Genomic DNA, 20,391 nt, shown 5'->3' with positions numbered 1-20,391 from the left:
GCAAAACATAGGTGCCATTCACTTCATTCATAAAAGGTTTAAATTGGCGAGCTATTTGAAAATTACAATGCCAGCCTCCATTTTAACGCCATTTCTATTTGACTGCCACTATGGGGAAAGGGTTACAAAATAGAAGGCCATGGTGTTCAATTAAAGGTTTTACCCTATCAACGACTTCAGTTGACTGAAGAGAATCCAAACTACGGCGGTCTCGTGTGGCTGCGATTAACTGTTAGTTTATGAGCTTTTAAGAGCTTGTAATCACATTTTCACATATTTGGCACCTACAACGCAACAGAGTAAGACATGGTGAATCTTCTGATACCAAATAACTGTAATGAGAATTTTGTTGCAAGTCAACCTTTAAGTAACGGTAGTCAACTGAAACAGATCTGACAACATAAAAACTTAATATTAGATTCTATCTGTTACAGTAAAAAATATGTTTTAATTTCTTTTAATAAAATTCTTGTTATTAAAAATATTGTTTTAGTTCCATATTTCCTGACAATCTGGTGACTGCAACCTTCACACAAGTAGAGACCGTGTACGATATAAAGAACTGCTCAGAAATAGCCTGTAACGGATCTAGAAGCATTGTTCATTTGGTTAGGGGTGAGTATTATACGTACCTACATGCATGGCCATCTTTAACAGAAATAGTTGACTTAGCCCACATTTAAAATATTTTCATTAGGAAACATTTTACCCACCTACTATGCCTGTTAATCAGTGACATAGATGAAGGAAAGCACTTATTTGTGTTGCGCAGGAATGTATTGTTTGCCAGTCATGTAAAGCTCAATTGACAAAAATTGTCGTTAATCTGTTTGTAAGTGTGATACAGAATTTTGGGGTTTAGTTGACAATTTTGTAAACTAGTAAGTTGGTCTCTAGCTAGACCCCTAGTAGTAAGTCAATTATAAAGATCAAAATCAAAGGCTCCAAAAGATGGTGATTTGTCAACTCTTGAATTAGTTCTGCTATTTGGCAGCTTAAGCAGGAGTTATTTTCAGCAATTACTTTTGAAATTGTACTTTTATCTATCAGGTTTGAAAGCTTTTATTTTCTGATGGAAAAGCTGCAGACATTAAAGCTTACTCAGCTACAGTATTTTACCAACAGCTATTCGGTTGGTACAACTCTGAAATGTCAGCATGAAAGACAGGTCTCGGGTTTTTTAAAAGTTCTAGTTCAACACCTTTGCTACTCCAGTCTTGTCTGTTTTTTTGGTTTGGCCACTTATGGTTGTCTAGACAGTCTAATCTGGCATAGTCGTAGAGTAGTGGCATATAGGTTTCATGAGAGAATGTCAGTACATATTGTGGAAGACTAATGTAAAGTAGTGACATGTAGGTTTCATGAGAGAATGTCAGTAAGTATTGTGGAAGACTAATGTAAAGTAGAGGCATGTAGGTTTCATTAGAGAATGTCAGTACGTATTGTGGAAGACTAATGTAAAGTAGTGGCATGTAGTTTTCATGAGAGAATGTCAGTAAGTATTGTGGAAGACTAATGTAAAGTAGTGGCATGTAGGTTTTATGAGAGAATGTCAGTACGTATTGTGGAAGACTAATGTAAAGTAGTGGCATGTAGTTTTCATGAGAGAATGTCAGTACGTATTGTGGAAGACTAATGTAAAGTAGAGGCATGTAGGTTTCATTAGAGAATGTCAGTACGTATTGTGGAAGACTAATGTAAAGTAGTGGCATGTAGTTTTCATGAGAGAATGTCAGTAAGTATTGTGGAAGACTAATGTAAAGTAGTGACATGTAGGTTTCATTAGAGAATGTCAGTACGTATTGTGGAAGACTAATGTAGAGTAGTGGCATGTAGGTTTCATGAGAGAATGTCAGTACATATTGTGGAAGACTAATGTAAAGTAGTGACATGTAGGTTTCATGAGAGAATGTCAGTACGTATTGTGGAAGACTAATGTAAAGTAGTGGCATGTAGTTTTCATGAGAGAATGTCAGTAAGTATTGTGGAAGACTAATGTAAAGTAGTGGCATGTAGGTTTTATGAGAGAATGTCAGTACGTATTGTGGAAGACTAATGTAAAGTAGTGGCATGTAGTTTTCATGAGAGAATGTCAGTAAGTATTGTGGAAGACTAATGTAAAGTAGTGACATGTAGGTTTCATTAGAGAATGTCAGTAAGTATTGTGGAAGACTAATGTAAAGTAGTGGCATGTAGGTTTCATGAGAGAATGTCAGTACGTATTGTGGAAGACTAATGTAAAGTAGTGGCATGTAGGTTTCATGAGAGAATGTCAGTACGTATTGTGGAAGACTAATGTAAAGTAGTGGCATGTAGGTTTCATGAGAGAATGTCAGTACGTATTGTGGAAGACTAATGTAAAGTAGTGGCATGTAGGTTTCATGAGAGAATGTCAGTACGTATTGTGGAAGACTAATGTAAAGTAGTGGCATGTAGGTTTCATGAGAGAATGTCAGTACGTATTGTGGAAGACTAATGTAAAGTAGTGACATGTAGGTTTCATGAGAGAATGTCAGTAAGTATTGTGGAAGACTAATGTAAAGTAGTGGCATGTAGTTTTCATGAGAGAATGTCAGTACGTATTGTGGAAGACTAATGTAAAGTAGTGGCATGTAGGTTTCATGAGAGAATGTCAGTACGTATTGTGGAAGACTAATGTAAAGTAGTGGCATGTAGTTTTCATTAGAGAATGTCAGTACATATTGTGGAAGACTAATGTAAAGTAGTGGCATGTAGTTTTCATGAGAGAATGTCAGTACGTATTGTGGAAGACTAATGTAAAGTAGTGACATGTAGGTTTCATGAGAGAATGTCAGTAAGTATTGTGGAAGACTAATGTAAAGTAGTGGCATGTAGTTTTCATGAGAGAATGTCAGTACATATTGTGGAAGACTAATGTAAAGTAGTGGCATGTAGTTTTCATGAGAGAATGTCAGTAAGTATTGTGGAAGACTAATGTAAAGTAGTGGCATGTAGGTTTTATGAGAGAATGTCAGTACGTATTGTGGAAGACTAATGTAAAGTAGTGGCATGTAGTTTTCATGAGAGAATGTCAGTAAGTATTGTGGAAGACTAATGTAAAGTAGTGACATGTAGGTTTCATGAGAGAATGTCAGTACGTATTGTGGAAGACTAATGTAAAGTAGTGGCATGTAGGTTTCATGAGAGAATGTCAGTACGTATTGTGGAAGACTAATGTAAAGTAGTGACATGTAGGTTTCATGAGAGAATGTCAGTAAGTATTGTGGAAGACTAATGTAAAGTAGTGGCATGTAGTTTTCATGAGAGAATGTCAGTAAGTATTGTGGAAGACTAATGTAAAGTAGTGGCATGTAGGTTTCATGAGAGAATGTCAGTACGTATTGTGGAAGACTAATGTAAAGTAGTGGCATGTAGGTTTCATGAGAGAATGTCAGTACGTATTGTGGAAGACTAATGTAAAGTAGTGACATGTAGGTTTCATGAGAGAATGTCAGTAAGTATTGTGGAAGACTAATGTAAAGTAGTGGCATGTAGTTTTCATGAGAGAATGTCAGTACGTATTGTGGAAGACTAATGTAAAGTAGTGGCATGTAGGTTTCATGAGAGAATGTCAGTACGTATTGTGGAAGACTAATGTAAAGTAGTGGCATGTAGTTTTCATTAGAGAATGTCAGTACATATTGTGGAAGACTAATGTAAAGTAGTGGCATGTAGGTTTCATGAGAGAATGTCAGTACGTATTGTGGAAGACTAATGTAAAGTAGTGACATGTAGGTTTCATGAGAGAATGTCAGTACATATTGTGGAAGACTAATGTAAAGTAGTGGCATGTAGGTTTCATGAGAGAATGTCAGTACGTATTGTGGAAGACTAATGTAAAGTAGTGGCATGTAGGTTTCATGAGAGAATGTCAGTAAGTATTGTGGAAGACTAATGTAAAGTAGTGGCATGTAGGTTTCATGAGAGAATGTCAGTACGTATTGTGGAAGACTAATGTAGAGTAGTGGCATGTAGGTTTCATGAGAGAATGTCAGTACATATTGTGGAAGACTAATGTAAAGTAGTGGCATATAGGTTTCATGAGAGAATGTCAGTACGTATTGTGGAAGACTAATGTAAAGTAGAGGCATGTAGTTTTCATGAGAGAATGTCAGTACATATTGTGGAAGACTAATGTAAAGTAGTGGCATGTAGGTTTTATGAGAGAATGTCAGTACATATTGTGGAAGACTAATGTAAAGTAGTGGCATGTAGTTTTCATGAGAGAATGTCAGTAAGTATTGTGGAAGACTAATGTAAAGTAGAGGCATGTAGTTTTCATGAGAGAATGTCAGTACATATTGTGGAAGACTAATGTAAAGTAGTGGCATGTAGGTTTCATGAGAGAATGTCAGTACGTATTGTGGAAGACTAATGTAAAGTAGTGGCATGTAGTTTTCATGAGAGAATGTCAGTAAGTATTGTGGAAGACTAATGTAAAGTAGTGGCATGTAGGTTTTATGAGAGAATGTCAGTAAGTATTGTGGAAGACTAATGTAAAGTAGTGGCATGTAGGTTTCATGAGAGAATGTCAGTAAGTATTGTGGAAGACTAATGTAAAGTAGTGGCATGTAGGTTTCATGAGAGAATGTCAGTACATATTGTGGAAGACTAATGTAAAGTAGTGGCATGTAGGTTTCATGAGAGAATGTCAGTACATATTGTGGAAAACTAATGTAAAGTAGTGGCATGTAGGTTTCATGAGAGAATGTCAGTACATATTGTGGAAGACTAATGTAAAGTAGTGGCATGTAGGTTTCATGAGAGAATGTCAGTAAGTATTGTGGAAGACTAATGTAAAGTAGTGGCATATAGGTTTCATGAGAGAATGTCAGTACGTATTGTGGAAGACTAATGTAAAGTAGAGGCATGTAGTTTTCATGAGAGAATGTCAGTACGTATTGTGGAAGACTAATGTAAAGTAGTGACATGTAGGTTTCATGAGAGAATGTCAGTACGTATTGTGGAAGACTAATGTAAAGTAGTGGCATGTAGGTTTCATGAGAGAATGTCAGTACGTATTGTGGAAGACTAATGTAAAGTAGAGGCATGTAGTTTTCATGAGAGAATGTCAGTACGTATTGTGGAAGACTAATGTAAAGTAGTGACATGTAGGTTTCATGAGAGAATGTCAGTACGTATTGTGGAAGACTAATGTAAAGTAGTGGCATGTAGGTTTCATGAGAGAATGTCAGTACGTATTGTGGAAGACTAATGTAAAGTAGTGACATGTAGGTTTCATGAGAGAATGTCAGTACATATTGTGGAAGACTAATGTAAAGTAGTGGCATGTAGGTTTCATGAGAGAATGTCAGTAAGTATTGTGGAAGACTAATGTAAAGTAGTGGCATGTAGGTTTCATGAGAGAATGTCAGTACGTATTGTGGAAGACTAATGTAGAGTAGTGGCATGTAGGTTTCATGAGAGAATGTCAGTACATATTGTGGAAGACTAATGTAAAGTAGTGGCATATAGGTTTCATGAGAGAATGTCAGTACGTATTGTGGAAGACTAATGTAAAGTAGAGGCATGTAGTTTTCATGAGAGAATGTCAGTACATATTGTGGAAGACTAATGTAAAGTAGTGGCATGTAGGTTTTATGAGAGAATGTCAGTACATATTGTGGAAGACTAATGTAAAGTAGTGGCATGTAGTTTTCATGAGAGAATGTCAGTAAGTATTGTGGAAGACTAATGTAAAGTAGAGGCATGTAGTTTTCATGAGAGAATGTCAGTACATATTGTGGAAGACTAATGTAAAGTAGTGGCATGTAGGTTTCATGAGAGAATGTCAGTACGTATTGTGGAAGACTAATGTAAAGTAGTGGCATGTAGTTTTCATGAGAGAATGTCAGTAAGTATTGTGGAAGACTAATGTAAAGTAGTGGCATGTAGGTTTTATGAGAGAATGTCAGTAAGTATTGTGGAAGACTAATGTAAAGTAGTGGCATGTAGGTTTCATGAGAGAATGTCAGTACATATTGTGGAAGACTAATGTAAAGTAGTGGCATGTAGTTTTCATGAGAGAATGTCAGTAAGTATTGTGGAAGACTAATGTAAAGTAGTGACATGTAGGTTTCATTAGAGAATGTCAGTAAGTATTGTGGAAGACTAATGTAAAGTAGTGGCATGTAGGTTTCATGAGAGAATGTCAGTAAGTATTGTGGAAGACTAATGTAAAGTAGAGGCATGTAGGTTTCATGAGAGAATGTCAGTACGTATTGTGGAAGACTAATGTAAAGTAGTGGCATGTAGGTTTCATGAGAGAATGTCAGTACGTATTGTGGAAGACTAATGTAAAGTAGTGGCATGTAGTTTTCATGAGAGAATGTCAGTACATATTGTGGAAGACTAATGTAAAGTAGTGGCATGTAGGTTTCATGAGAGAATGTCAGTACATATTGTGGAAGACTAATGTAAAGTAGTGGCATGTAGTTTTCATGAGAGAATGTCAGTACATATTGTGGAAGACTAATGTAAAGTAGTGACATGTAGGTTTCATTAGAGAATGTCAGTAAGTATTGTGGAAGACTAATGTAAAGTAGTGGCATGTAGGTTTCATGAGAGAATGTCAGTACATATTGTGGAAGACTAATGTAAAGTAGCGGCATGTAGTTTTCATGAGAAAATGTCAGTAAGTATTGTGGAAGACTAATGTAAAGTAGTGGCATGTAGGTTTCATGAGAGAATGTCAGTACATATTGTGGAAGACTAATGTAAAGTAGTGGCATGTAGTTTTCATGAGAGAATGTCAGTAAGTATTGTGGAAGACTAATGTAAAGTAGTGACATGTAGGTTTCATTAGAGAATGTCAGTAAGTATTGTGGAAGACTAATGTAAAGTAGTGGCATGTAGGTTTCATGAGAGAATGTCAGTAAGTATTGTGGAAGACTAATGTAAAGTAGAGGCATGTAGGTTTCATGAGAGAATGTCAGTACGTATTGTGGAAGACTAATGTAAAGTAGTGGCATGTAGGTTTCATGAGAGAATGTCAGTAAGTATTGTGGAAGACTAATGTAAAGTAGTGGCATGTAGGTTTCATGAGAGAATGTCAGTACGTATTGTGGAAGACTAATGTAAAGTAGTGGCATGTAGTTTTCATGAGAGAATGTCAGTACATATTGTGGAAGACTAATGTAAAGTAGTGGCATGTAGGTTTCATGAGAGAATGTCAGTACATATTGTGGAAGACTAATGTAAAGTAGTGGCATGTAGTTTTCATGAGAGAATGTCAGTACATATTGTGGAAGACTAATGTAAAGTAGTGACATGTAGGTTTCATTAGAGAATGTCAGTAAGTATTGTGGAAGACTAATGTAAAGTAGTGGCATGTAGGTTTCATGAGAGAATGTCAGTACATATTGTGGAAGACTAATGTAAAGTAGCGGCATGTAGTTTTCATGAGAAAATGTCAGTAAGTATTGTGGAAGACTAATGTAAAGTAGTGGCATGTAGGTTTCATTAGAGAATGTCAGTACGTATTGTGGAAGACTAATGTAAAGTAGAGGCATGTAGGTTTCATGAGAGAATGTCAGTACGTATTGTGGAAGACTAATGTAAAGTAGAGGCATGTAGGTTTCATGAGAGAATGTCAGTACGTATTGTGGAAGACTAATGTAAAGTAGTGGCATGTAGGTTTCATTAGAGAATGTCAGTACGTATTGTGGAAGACTAATGTAAAGTAGAGGCATGTAGGTTTCATGAGAGAATGTCAGTACGTATTGTGGAAGACTAATGTAAAGTAGAGGCATGTAGGTTTCATGAGAGAATGTCAGTACGTATTGTGGAAGACTAATGTAAAGTAGTGGCATGTAGGTTTCATTAGAGAATGTCAGTACGTATTGTGGAAGACTAATGTAAAGTAGAGGCATGTAGGTTTCATGAGAGAATGTCAGTACGTATTGTGGAAGACTAATGTAAAGTAGCGGCATGTAGTTTTCATGAGAAAATGTCAGTAAGTATTGTGGAAGACTAATGTAAAGTAGTGGCATGTAGGTTTCATGAGAGAATGTCAGTACGTATTGTGGAAGACTAATGTAAAGTAGTGGCATGTAGGTTTCATGAGAGAATGTCAGTACGTATTGTGGAAGACTAATGTAAAGTAGTGGCATGTAGGTTTCATTAGAGAATGTCAGTACATATTGTGGAAGACTAATGTAAAGTAGTGGCATGTAGGTTTCATGAGAGAATGTCAGTAAGTATTGTGGAAGACTAATGTAAAGTAGTGGCATGTAGGTTTCATGAGAGAATGTCAGTACGTATTGTGGAAGACTAATGTAAAGTAGTGGCATGTAGGTTTCATGAGAGAATGTCAGTACGTATTGTGGAAGACTAATGTAAAGTAGTGGCATGTAGGTTTCATGAGAGAATGTCAGTACATATTGTGGAAGACTAATGTAAAGTAGTGGCATATAGGTTTCATGAGAGAATGTCAGTACATATTGTGGAAGACTAATGTAAAGTAGTGGCATGTAGGTTTCATGAGAGAATGTCAGTACGTATTGTGGAAGACTAATGTAAAGTAGTGGCATGTAGGTTTCATGAGAGAATGTCAGTACATATTGTGGAAGACTAATGTAAAGTAGTGGCATGTAGGTTTCATGAGAGAATGTCAGTACATATTGTGGAAGACTAATGTAAAGTAGTGGCATATAGGTTTCATGAGAGAATGTCAGTACATATTGTGGAAGACTAATGTAAAGTAGTGGCATGTAGGTTTCATGAGAGAATGTCAGTAAGTATTGTGGAAGACTAATGTAAAGTAGTGGCATGTAGGTTTCATGAGAGAATGTCAGTACATATTGTGGAAGACTAATGTAAAGTAGTGACATGTAGTTTTCATGAGAGAATGTCAGTACGTATTGTGGAAGACTAATGTAAAGTAGTGACATGTAGGTTTCATGAGAGAATGTCAGTACATATTGTGGAAGACTAATGTAAAGTAGTGGCATGTAGTTTTCATGAGAGAATGTCAGTACATATTGTGGAAGACTAATGTAAAGTAGAGGCATGTAGGTTTCATGAGAGAATGTCAGTAAGTATTGTGGAAGACTAATGTAAAGTAGTGGCATGTAGTTTTCATGAGAGAATGTCAGTACGTATTGTGGAAGACTAATGTAAAGTAGTGGCATGTAGGTTTCATGAGAGAATGTCAGTACGTATTGTGGAAGACTAATGTAAAGTAGTGGCATGTAGGTTTCATGAGAGAATGTCAGTACGTATTGTGGAAGACTAATGTAAAGTAGTGGCATGTAGTTTTCATGAGAGAATGTCAGTACATATTGTGGAAGACTAATGTAAAGTAGCGGCATGTAGTTTTCATGAGAAAATGTCAGTAAGTATTGTGGAAGACTAATGTAAAGTAGTGGCATGTAGGTTTCATTAGAGAATGTCAGTACGTATTGTGGAAGACTAATGTAAAGTAGTGGCATGTAGGTTTCATTAGAGAATGTCAGTACGTATTGTGGAAGACTAATGTAAAGTAGAGGCATGTAGGTTTCATGAGAGAATGTCAGTACGTATTGTGGAAGACTAATGTAAAGTAGTGGCATGTAGGTTTCATGAGAGAATGTCAGTACGTATTGTGGAAGACTAATGTAAAGTAGCGGCATGTAGTTTTCATGAGAGAATGTCAGTAAGTATTGTGGAAGACTAATGTAAAGTAGTGGCATGTAGGTTTCATGAGAGAATGTCAGTACATATTGTGGAAGACTAATGTAAAGTAGCGGCATGTAGTTTTCATGAGAAAATGTCAGTAAGTATTGTGGAAGACTAATGTAAAGTAGTGGCATGTAGGTTTCATGAGAGAATGTCAGTACGTATTGTGGAAGACTAATGTAAAGTAGCGGCATGTAGTTTTCATGAGAGAATGTCAGTACGTATTGTGGAAGACTAATGTAAAGTAGTGGCATGTAGTTTTCATGAGAGAATGTCAGTACGTATTGTGGAAGACTAATGTAAAGTAGTGGCATGTAGGTTTCATTAGAGAATGTCAGTAAGTATTGTGGAAGACTAATGTAAAGTAGTGGCATGTAGTTTTCATGAGAGAATGTCAGTACGTATTGTGGAAGACTAATGTAAAGTAGTGGCATGTAGGTTTCATGAGAGAATGTCAGTACGTATTGTGGAAGACTAATGTAAAGTAGTGGCATGTAGGTTTCATGAGAGAATGTCAGTACGTATTGTGGAAGACTAATGTAAAGTAGTGACATGTAGGTTTCATGAGAGAATGTCAGTACATATTGTGGAAGACTAATGTAAAGTAGTGGCATGTAGGTTTCATGAGAGAATGTCAGTAAGTATTGTGGAAGACTAATGTAAAGTAGTGGCATGTAGGTTTCATGAGAGAATGTCAGTAAGTATTGTGGAAGACTAATGTAAAGTAGTGACATGTAGGTTTCATGAGAGAATGTCAGTACATATTGTGGAAGACTAATGTAAAGTAGAGGCATGTAGTTTTCATGAGAGAATGTCAGTAAGTATTGTGGAAGACTAATGTAAAGTAGTGGCATGTAGGTTTTATGAGAGAATGTCAGTACATATTGTGGAAGACTAATGTAAAGTAGTGGCATGTAGGTTTCATGAGAGAATGTCAGTAAGTATTGTGGAAGACTAATGTAAAGTAGTGACATGTAGGTTTCATGAGAGAATGTCAGTAAGTATTGTGGAAGACTAATGTAAAGTAGAGGCATGTAGTTTTCATGAGAGAATGTCAGTAAGTATTGTGGAAGACTAATGTAAAGTAGTGGCATGTAGGTTTTATGAGAGAATGTCAGTACATATTGTGGAAGACTAATGTAAAGTAGTGGCATGTAGTTTTCATGAGAGAATGTCAGTAAGTATTGTGGAAGACTAATGTAAAGTAGTGGCATGTAGGTTTCATGAGAGAATGTCAGTACATATTGTGGAAGACTAATGTAAAGTAGTGGCATATAGGTTTCATGAGAGAATGTCAGTACATATTGTGGAAGACTAATGTAAAGTAGTGGCATGTAGTTTTCATGAGAGAATGTCAGTAAGTATTGTGGAAGACTAATGTAAAGTAGTGACATGTAGGTTTCATGAGAGAATGTCAGTAAGTATTGTGGAAGACTAATGTAAAGTAGAGGCATGTAGGTTTCATGAGAGAATGTCAGTACGTATTGTGGAAGACTAATGTAAAGTAGTGGCATGTAGTTTTCATGAGAGAATGTCAGTACGTATTGTGGAAGACTAATGTAAAGTAGTGGCATGTAGGTTTTATGAGAGAATGTCAGTAAGTATTGTGGAAGACTAATGTAAAGTAGTGGCATGTAGGTTTCATGAGAGAATGTCAGTACGTATTGTGGAAGACTAATGTAAAGTAGTGGCATGTAGGTTTTATGAGAGAATGTCAGTACATATTGTGGAAGACTAATGTAAAGTAGTGGCATGTAGTTTTCATGAGAGAATGTCAGTAAGTATTGTGGAAGACTAATGTAAAGTAGTGACATGTAGGTTTCATGAGAGAATGTCAGTAAGTATTGTGGAAGACTAATGTAAAGTAGTGGCATGTAGTTTTCATGAGAGAATGTCAGTACGTATTGTGGAAGACTAATGTAAAGTAGAGGCATGTAGTTTTCATGAGAGAATGTCAGTACGTATTGTGGAAGACTAATGTAAAGTAGAGGCATGTAGTTTTCATGAGAGAATGTCAGTAAGTATTGTGGAAGACTAATGTAAAGTAGAGGCATGTAGGTTTCATGAGAGAATGTCAGTACGTATTGTGGAAGACTAATGTAAAGTAGTGGCATGTAGTTTTCATGAGAGAATGTCAGTACGTATTGTGGAAGACTAATGTAAAGTAGTGGCATGTAGGTTTTATGAGAGAATGTCAGTAAGTATTGTGGAAGACTAATGTAAAGTAGTGGCATGTAGGTTTCATGAGAGAATGTCAGTACGTATTGTGGAAGACTAATGTAAAGTAGTGGCATGTAGGTTTCATGAGAGAATGTCAGTACATATTGTGGAAGACTAATGTAAAGTAGTGACATGTAGTTTTCATGAGAGAATGTCAGTACGTATTGTGGAAGACTAATGTAAAGTAGAGGCATGTAGGTTTCATGAGAGAATGTCAGTACGTATTGTGGAAGACTAATGTAAAGTAGCGGCATGTAGTTTTCATGAGAAAATGTCAGTAAGTATTGTGGAAGACTAATGTAAAGTAGTGGCATGTAGGTTTCATTAGAGAATGTCAGTACGTATTGTGGAAGACTAATGTAAAGTAGTGGCATGTAGGTTTCATTAGAGAATGTCAGTACGTATTGTGGAAGACTAATGTAAAGTAGAGGCATGTAGGTTTCATGAGAGAATGTCAGTACATATTGTGGAAGACTAATGTAAAGTAGAGGCATGTAGTTTTCATTAGAGAATGTCAGTAAGTATTGTGGAAGACTAATGTAAAGTAGAGGCATGTAGGTTTCATGAGAGAATGTCAGTACGTATTGTGGAAGACTAATGTAAAGTAGTGGCATGTAGTTTTCATGAGAGAATGTCAGTACGTATTGTGGAAGACTAATGTAAAGTAGTGACATGTAGTTTTCATGAGAGAATGTCAGTACATATTGTGGAAGACTAATGTAAAGTAGTGGCATGTAGTTTTCATGAGAGAATGTCAGTACGTATTGTGGAAGACTAATGTAAAGTAGTGGCATGTAGGTTTCATGAGAGAATGTCAGTACATATTGTGGAAGACTAATGTAAAGTAGTGGCATGTAGGTTTCATGAGAGAATGTCAGTACGTATTGTGGAAGACTAATGTAAAGTAGTGGCATATAGGTTTCATGAGAGAATGTCAGTAAGTATTGTGGAAGACTAATGTAAAGTAGTGGCATGTAGTTTTCATGAGAGAATGTCAGTACGTATTGTGGAAGACTAATGTAAAGTAGTGGCATGTAGGTTTCATGAGAGAATGTCAGTACATATTGTGGAAGACTAATGTAAAGTAGTGGCATGTAGGTTTCATGAGAGAATGTCAGTACATATTGTGGAAGACTAATGTAAAGTAGTGGCATATAGGTTTCATGAGAGAATGTCAGTAAGTATTGTGGAAGACTAATGTAAAGTAGTGGCATGTAGTTTTCATGAGAGAATGTCAGTACATATTGTGGAAGACTAATGTAAAGTAGTGGCATGTAGGTTTTATGAGAGAATGTCAGTAAGTATTGTGGAAGACTAATGTAAAGTAGTGGCATGTAGGTTTCATGAGAGAATGTCAGTACGTATTGTGGAAGACTAATGTAAAGTAGTGGCATGTAGTTTTCATGAGAGAATGTCAGTACATATTGTGGAAGACTAATGTAAAGTAGTGGCATGTAGGTTTTATGAGAGAATGTCAGTACGTATTGTGGAAGACTAATGTAAAGTAGAGGCATGTAGTTTTCATGAGAGAATGTCAGTAAGTATTGTGGAAGACTAATGTAAAGTAGTGGCATGTAGTTTTCATGAGAGAATGTCAGTACGTATTGTGGAAGACTAATGTAGAGTAGTGGCATGTAGTTTTCATGAGAGAATGTCAGTACGTATTGTGGAAGACTAATGTAGAGTAGTGGCATGTAGTTTTCATGAGAGAATGTCAGTAAGTATTGTGGAAGACTAATGTAAAGTAGTGGCATGTAGTTTTCATGAGAGAATGTCAGTAAGTATTGTAGCGACAGGCGCTATCTAGGGCGACAAGCCGTAATGGAGAGCTAGCTTTACTGATGAGAAGTTGTGGTTCATGAGACTTTATTTAACCCAACTGGCTCAACGTGAAGTCTGCAATACGAATTGCATGACATGTACATTAATATAAAACAGTTGCAATTATTAATAACAGTGTAAAATATACAAATTGATTCAAATGTTTTAGAGGCAAATCAAATGTATAGCATTAGCCATAAATTGTGAAATAAACATAAAATGAGAAATAGACAGTGAATGTAACAAATCCTAATGTGTGTAAAAGTTTAACAGTTTGCTAAAAGTAAAATGCACAAATTAATAGGCAAAAACTGACCTTGTTGCCTTCCGTGGCTTGTCTTGGTAAAATAGACTTGAAAATATTGTAGACTTGAGAACTTTTAAAAGAACAACTTTATAAACTTAGAAACTTTATCACCAATAATGGTGAGCTTATTGAGCCATACTGCTCAGGACAAAGACTGCTGCTCTACTGACCAGTTCTAGAGAAGACAGTTGACCAAGATGTACCGAGAATGCAAAAAAGTTAGACAAAATTAGTGCACATCATGGACACTAAATTAGTCGTAGTCCCAGCCACGCCAATCGCTAATGGAACGCGCTCCAAAGCTCGCAGCAGCAGCTCTCAAGCTTATTCATCCCAGCAGCCAAAGACTGGAAAAAGCATTAGTATTTATTAAAAATGTACCTGTTTTATAGTCGTGACACATCAGTTGAGGTATTTATCTATTATACCTTGAAAACAAAGAAGTCTGGGGCTGATGTTTACTAGAAATATTTTTTAAGAAATAGCTAGAAATAACACACGTATTTAATTTCATTACAAGTATTGTGGAAGACTAAACATTTCGTTTAGGAACAATATCTGTTGATACAACCAGCATAATTAATAATAGATATTGTCTGTAGCTTCAGTCATTCTGCTATTTTACATGTCATCACTGTGAATATTCTGTTCATCATTTTCTGTATACTCAGACTAAATACACATAGTTGACTCTCTCTCTCTTGCTTTTTCGCTTTCTCTTGAGTCATGAGCCTTTCCTTGAGTCAGGAGCCTTTCCCTGAGTCAGGGTCATAGACCACTGTTCTACCCACTTCCTATAACCATGACCTTTCTTGGCAGGTTTCAGCAGTGGTTTGTCATTGTCTTCTGTTGGCTGTTTTTATTGAGATAAAATCTCTAGTTGACTGGCTGTTGGCTCACAGAGGAGCTCCTCCTTCCTTTGTCAAGTTAGTGCTGCAGAGTTGCTAGCTACCCTCCTCATCGATGCTGGAGCGCAGATAAAGTAACCTGACTTGGCCAGACCCGATTTGGTACTGGAGCAATTGTGGTTAGATACCCTTCCTAACACCAATTGTCCTAATGTGACTCTGAACCGCTGACCTACATGTATTTATCATAAACCAGAACCCTGACCACTGAACCCCCTACTACTCCTTTAGATAGTTGACTATCTATGGAGTTTAGTTTATCATAGTAAACTTCTACAAAGAATTTTGCAGTATTTACATCAATTTAAGTTGGCTGTAGGCATTGTGAATCTCAGGAATAGTAAGTCAATGTATTGATTTGCAGATGAGGAAGATATATTTTATACGTTCTCTGTGACGAGCAAGGATGGACTGAACATTCTTGGATTGTTAGTCTTTTCAATAGCATTCGGTATAACTCTGGGCAATATGGGTGAACAAGGCAAACCCCTCAAGGACTTTTTCAACTGCCTGAGTGAAGCGTCTATGAGAATTGTACAATTGATCATATGGTGAGTTTCAAAGTAGCATCAGGTGACAATAAAGTTCCCTGTTTGAACAAAAACATCACTTTCTTATGCTGTGTAGCATGCATTTTTTCTGCCATTGGCACGCACAGATCTAAAATCTTTGCTAGGCGCTATTGTACAAAATGAATAAATTTGTGCAAAATATATGAGATGTTTGAAACTGGTTGTGTAACTAAACAGCGTGCTGTAGAAAGTGTTTCATGCTTCAAAAGTGCATAAGGTGTAAACCTTTTCTCTTACTTTTGTCTTGCAGAAAGTGCTAGAATGAACAACCAAGCAATCATATCTCTGCCATGCCACTCTTTATTATTGCTATGGTATAATCTATGGTATGTTTTGTAGTTAGCGTGCATTATAAATACACAGCTCTGAGTATTTGAGTTATTGTTTGCTGAATATGGCATTACGTTGCACATGATGTATTTACAAATGTATTACTCAAAGTATGGGTAGGAATGTTTGACTTGTAATGTGAACAGGAGAGGGTTCAATCGTACATTACATAGAAGTCATTCATGTTAGTAGACTAGTTATTGTGACTAGTCTCTGACTGGTAACAAACAACAGTCTACAAAAACTTGCCTCTATGGATTTTTAGGACTTGTTCACAATTTGAACACTGAGAGCTAAGACTTCCCATGACCTTCTGAATATCTTTCAGGTATTCTCCTATTGGAGTCTGCTTTCTCATTGCTGCCAAACTTGTTGACATCGAAGACTTGGGTGGAGTGCTATCTAGCCTCGGCTTCTATATGCTCTCAGTTCTGGTTGGGCTCGCCATACATGGGCTCATTGTTATACCACTCATCTATTTAATTTTTGTCAGAAAGAACCCATTCAAGTTCATTTATGGAATTATACAGGCTATTGTCACAGCCTTTGCTACCGCCTCAAGGTAAGATAAATCCCTATTTACTTAATAACTCTAAAAAGCATCCGATATTACACCATGAAAAATTGTTGGTTAGCAAAGTTTTTAGAGGTGGAGTTTGAACCCATTCAAGGAGTAACGTGTCAGTCTAAAAGTGCCATGTAAAAAGCAGACCCAGTTTAGGTAACATCGCTGGTACTAGTCCCATAATATTACTATCACAAAGGGTAGTGCAGCATTAGTGGCATTGTCAGTTGCTACAGAGGTACTACAGGTGAGACCGATAATTCTCAAATCGCTTATCAAGCAACTCGACTGCTAAATCTTGTAGCTCTGCGACGATGCCCGTGACAATGAGGTGTCTAGAGGAGAACAACCATCTAGACAAGAGAGTCGTCAGCTTTGTCATACCAGTTGGAGCGACGATCAACATGGATGGAACAGCACTCTATGAGGCTGTAGCCGCTCTATTTATTGCTCAGCTCAATGACCGGCCAATGAGTGTAGGAGACATCATTGTAACAAGGTGACTAGTCCTACAGTTACAGTAAAAGCAGCATTGTAACACAGTAACTACCTACATGTACCTACTATAGCTACAGTATAGAGATCAATATGCTTAATGATTGGCTGAGTCGGCTAATATGCTTAATGGTTGGTTGAGTCGACTAATGTGCATTACTATAAAGTCACATATGCTTGTACATCAAATACTGTGTACATGAAAGTCTTGAATACCACCACTCATTGACTGTACATACCATAAAAATGAATCATTTAAATCACACACACCTGTAGATATATTTGATGTGTGCTACTTGATGTGTTTGCAGCATGGAAATAGGCTTTTATTTAAAACAGAAACACGTAGAAGTCAAATAGAGGTCACAAGTCACATCAGGTTATAAGCTAAAAATATATATCATCTGAACCAATTTTGTCGACGCTTTTACCCTTATATTGAATATAAGTGTATTCTTACCCCACGACCAAACAGAGCGAAGCGATTGGTTGGGAGAATTATGATAAATGCACATGTGCACACAACTCTCGAAAATCATTCATCAACAATGAGACGAACCCTTGAATTAAAACTTCATCAACAAATTTAACCATCGTTTTGTAGAGTCATTAAAGTATAATAACAATACAAAACACATACAAACCTATTTAAATATGTTACCAAGTCTTTGTAAACCGTCGTTATTATCTTAAAACTTACCCATCTAATCGGATTATACACAAATAGACAGATTTATTTGGACGAAAATCGTTATAAAAACTTGTCAAGCCTCACTTTTATAAAAGTTAAGACCGGAAGTTGAAACGGCGAGCGACAAAGAATAGAACGATTAAATCGTGCGCATTTCACGAAAAAATAACGTGTACTTTTCACCAGTCTATAGCATTGTCGAAGGTTTCGGTGATTAACGTAGGAGTACTGAAATCGTTTCATTTTTGCCGATTTCAAATTAACTGACATTTCAGACACATTTGAGACACACGATTTTTATGAGATTACGATATTTAATTATAAGTTTGGATCTTTTTCTTGATACTTCTTGATGTTGTTCTAATATTGCATTTGTCCTATTGCAGGGGGAGAGATATAAACATATAATCTTTTCCTTTTATTATTGCTGTTTGTCATGACCAAACACTTTTTTAAATAGATTTTCTAAAAATATATTTAAATATCACTTCTTGATATTGTTAGCTATGACGTTTTTAAATGTAAACAAAATTGTTCATTGGTTTTCTATTATTACTGTATTACTATATTAATAATATTGGTTATTCTAATAATATCAGTGCGTTTTACTTCTAATATTGCATTTCTCCTATTGCAGGGGGAGAGATATAAACATATAATCTTTTCCTTTCATAACCGCTTTTTGTCATGACCAAACACTTTTTTAAATAGATTTTCTAAAAATCTATATATTAAATATCACTTTTTGATGTTGTTAGCTATGACGTTTTGAAATGTAAACAAAATTGTGCATTGGTTTTATATTATTACTATATTAATAATCTTGGTTATTCTAATAATATCAGTGCATTCTACTTCTAATATTGGCCAATATTGCATTTCTCCTATTGCAGGAGGAGAGATATAAACATATAATCTTTCTTTCATTATTGCTGTTTGTTGTATATAATAACACCCACACCCAGTGCATTACAGCTACCATTGCAGTTATCCTATTGCACTGCAGTGTTATTTGACTGCTAATATTGCATTTCTCAACCACCAGTACCCTTTCTTTTTTCCAATATCACTTTGGTCATGGGCTGTACGACAGTGGAATTTCTAGTAGTAATTACATTAAAAACTATCTCTCAATATAACATATTCATATATACTTTAAAGCATATGTAGATTTTTAAACGTTAAGTCATACAGAAGGCAGCTTTAATAGTTTAAAATGCTTTAACAACAGTTTAACGATGAGGTTTGGTGTAGATTAGCCATTCAACATAATAATACCGTCTAAGCTACAACGGTAAGCTCAATACAATCAACACAGTTTTAAACCACCTGCATATACAAAAAATGAGAATGCTAGTGATATACTGTGTTCATTTTTACAGTGTGACTGCTACCATAGCATCAATAGGTGCTGCCGGAGTGCCCTCAGCTGGGCTCATCACTATGATCATCGTGTTGAACGCTGTCGGACTGCCTGATAATGATGTTGCATATATCCTTGCAATTGACTGGTTTCTGTGAGTATAGCTACTGTAAAAGATTGTTTTGTAATCCTCGAGTATACTAAAATTAACTGACAGTTCTTCAGTGTTTTTGGAGAAATCTTTTGAAGTTGTATGCACTTGCTATTTGATTAGCTGCATGAGAAAGTAACTAGTAAAGCAGTAGGTTTGCCGCTCATGAATGATCGACAGCACCTGCGCGATACATGTATATATACATGCAGCAAAATTTAATTCCATCACGGAATTAACTACTACAAGCAAATGAATAGTGATAAGTTTTTGTTTTAAGGCCTATCTAAATTTGTGGAACAAATAGATGCCACATTTATTTCCTTTGTGCTTTGTTTTTATGGAACAAAACTCTGTACTGTCCAACCTAGGACAGACAACAGAACTAAAGAGAAGCATTCATCTGTTGTTTTGAGACATGAAAACTCTTTTTGCAAAATGGTATATGCAAATGTTTTGTTAAGTACTTCTGAGAAAGCTCCCCTCTCACGCCTCACTTAAGCATATGACACGAGTAATAAATACAGAAGCTTGTTAGTGGAGGGTTTGATCAGTTTTAAAAATATTTTGCCTAACTTTAAACTCGATAAGATTTGAAAGACTGTCGCAAGTGATGATAGTCATGTGGTGTCTATTATTATGTTTCCCATTGTAGCGATCGGTTCCGCACCGCTATTAACGTACTGGGTGACTCGATAGGCGCAGGGATTGTCAATCATTACTCTAAAAATGAATTGGAACCAGAGCTCGAAAGTGTTGAATCCACAGAATCAGCAAACGAAGCTCCGACTAAAACTGCCCTAAACGGTCAAGCTCTCGAGCACTCAACCAAAACTGAGGATTCACGGCTGTAACACCATTTTTGAACTTTCACCTAGCAACATAATAAGGCTAGTTTATGACTGCTTTATGATCTGGCATTTATGACAAAAGCTCCTGAGAAGTTTTTAGTGTTGATAAAATTTGCTAAAAGTAAGTGATAATCGGAAAACTATCTTCCAACAATTATTCCCTCATAACTAACATATAGTAATGGAACCAATTTAAATAATCTGGATCCCATTTATCAAACGCATTTTTATTTTATTACTATCAACATCTCATTCTATTTTGTTTATGAAAATTTAATATAGCTCTATTCAAGTTATATTAAAGCATTAAACTTCTTTCAACTATTTCTTATATTTTCTTTACAAATAAATGGAAAAATAACAGCAATAAAACCAGGTGATTTTTAGCTGAAATAGGACATTTGTTTGTGACCACAACGCGCTGTTCCATGCAGTCACA

General features: G+C 36.1%; 1 protein-coding gene across 2 annotated transcripts in view; it reads left to right on the top strand.

Moving 5' to 3' along the window:
- The window catches only part of LOC137408271 (excitatory amino acid transporter 3-like), a 46,767-nt gene extending 26,519 nt beyond the window's left edge, over positions 1-20,248 (top strand). For both annotated transcript variants that reach the window (XM_068094727.1, XM_068094726.1), the window contains 6 exons: positions 494-615; positions 15,299-15,485; positions 16,165-16,398; positions 16,706-16,900; positions 18,970-19,104; positions 19,757-20,248. In XM_068094727.1, the coding sequence (XP_067950828.1) occupies positions 494-615; positions 15,299-15,485; positions 16,165-16,398; positions 16,706-16,900; positions 18,970-19,104; positions 19,757-19,955 (1,072 nt within the window). In that variant the 3' untranslated portion in view covers positions 19,956-20,248. The remainder of the gene's footprint in view (positions 1-493; positions 616-15,298; positions 15,486-16,164; positions 16,399-16,705; positions 16,901-18,969; positions 19,105-19,756) is intronic.
- The last annotated feature ends 143 nt before the right edge of the window (positions 20,249-20,391 follow it).

This window comes from Watersipora subatra, chromosome 11 (genome assembly GCF_963576615.1).
Source record: "Watersipora subatra chromosome 11, tzWatSuba1.1, whole genome shotgun sequence".
In the NCBI taxonomy this organism is placed as follows: domain Eukaryota; kingdom Metazoa; phylum Bryozoa; class Gymnolaemata; order Cheilostomatida; family Watersiporidae; genus Watersipora; species Watersipora subatra.
Note: the sequence above shows the minus strand (reverse complement) of the source record. Positions and strands in the feature narration are given on the sequence as shown.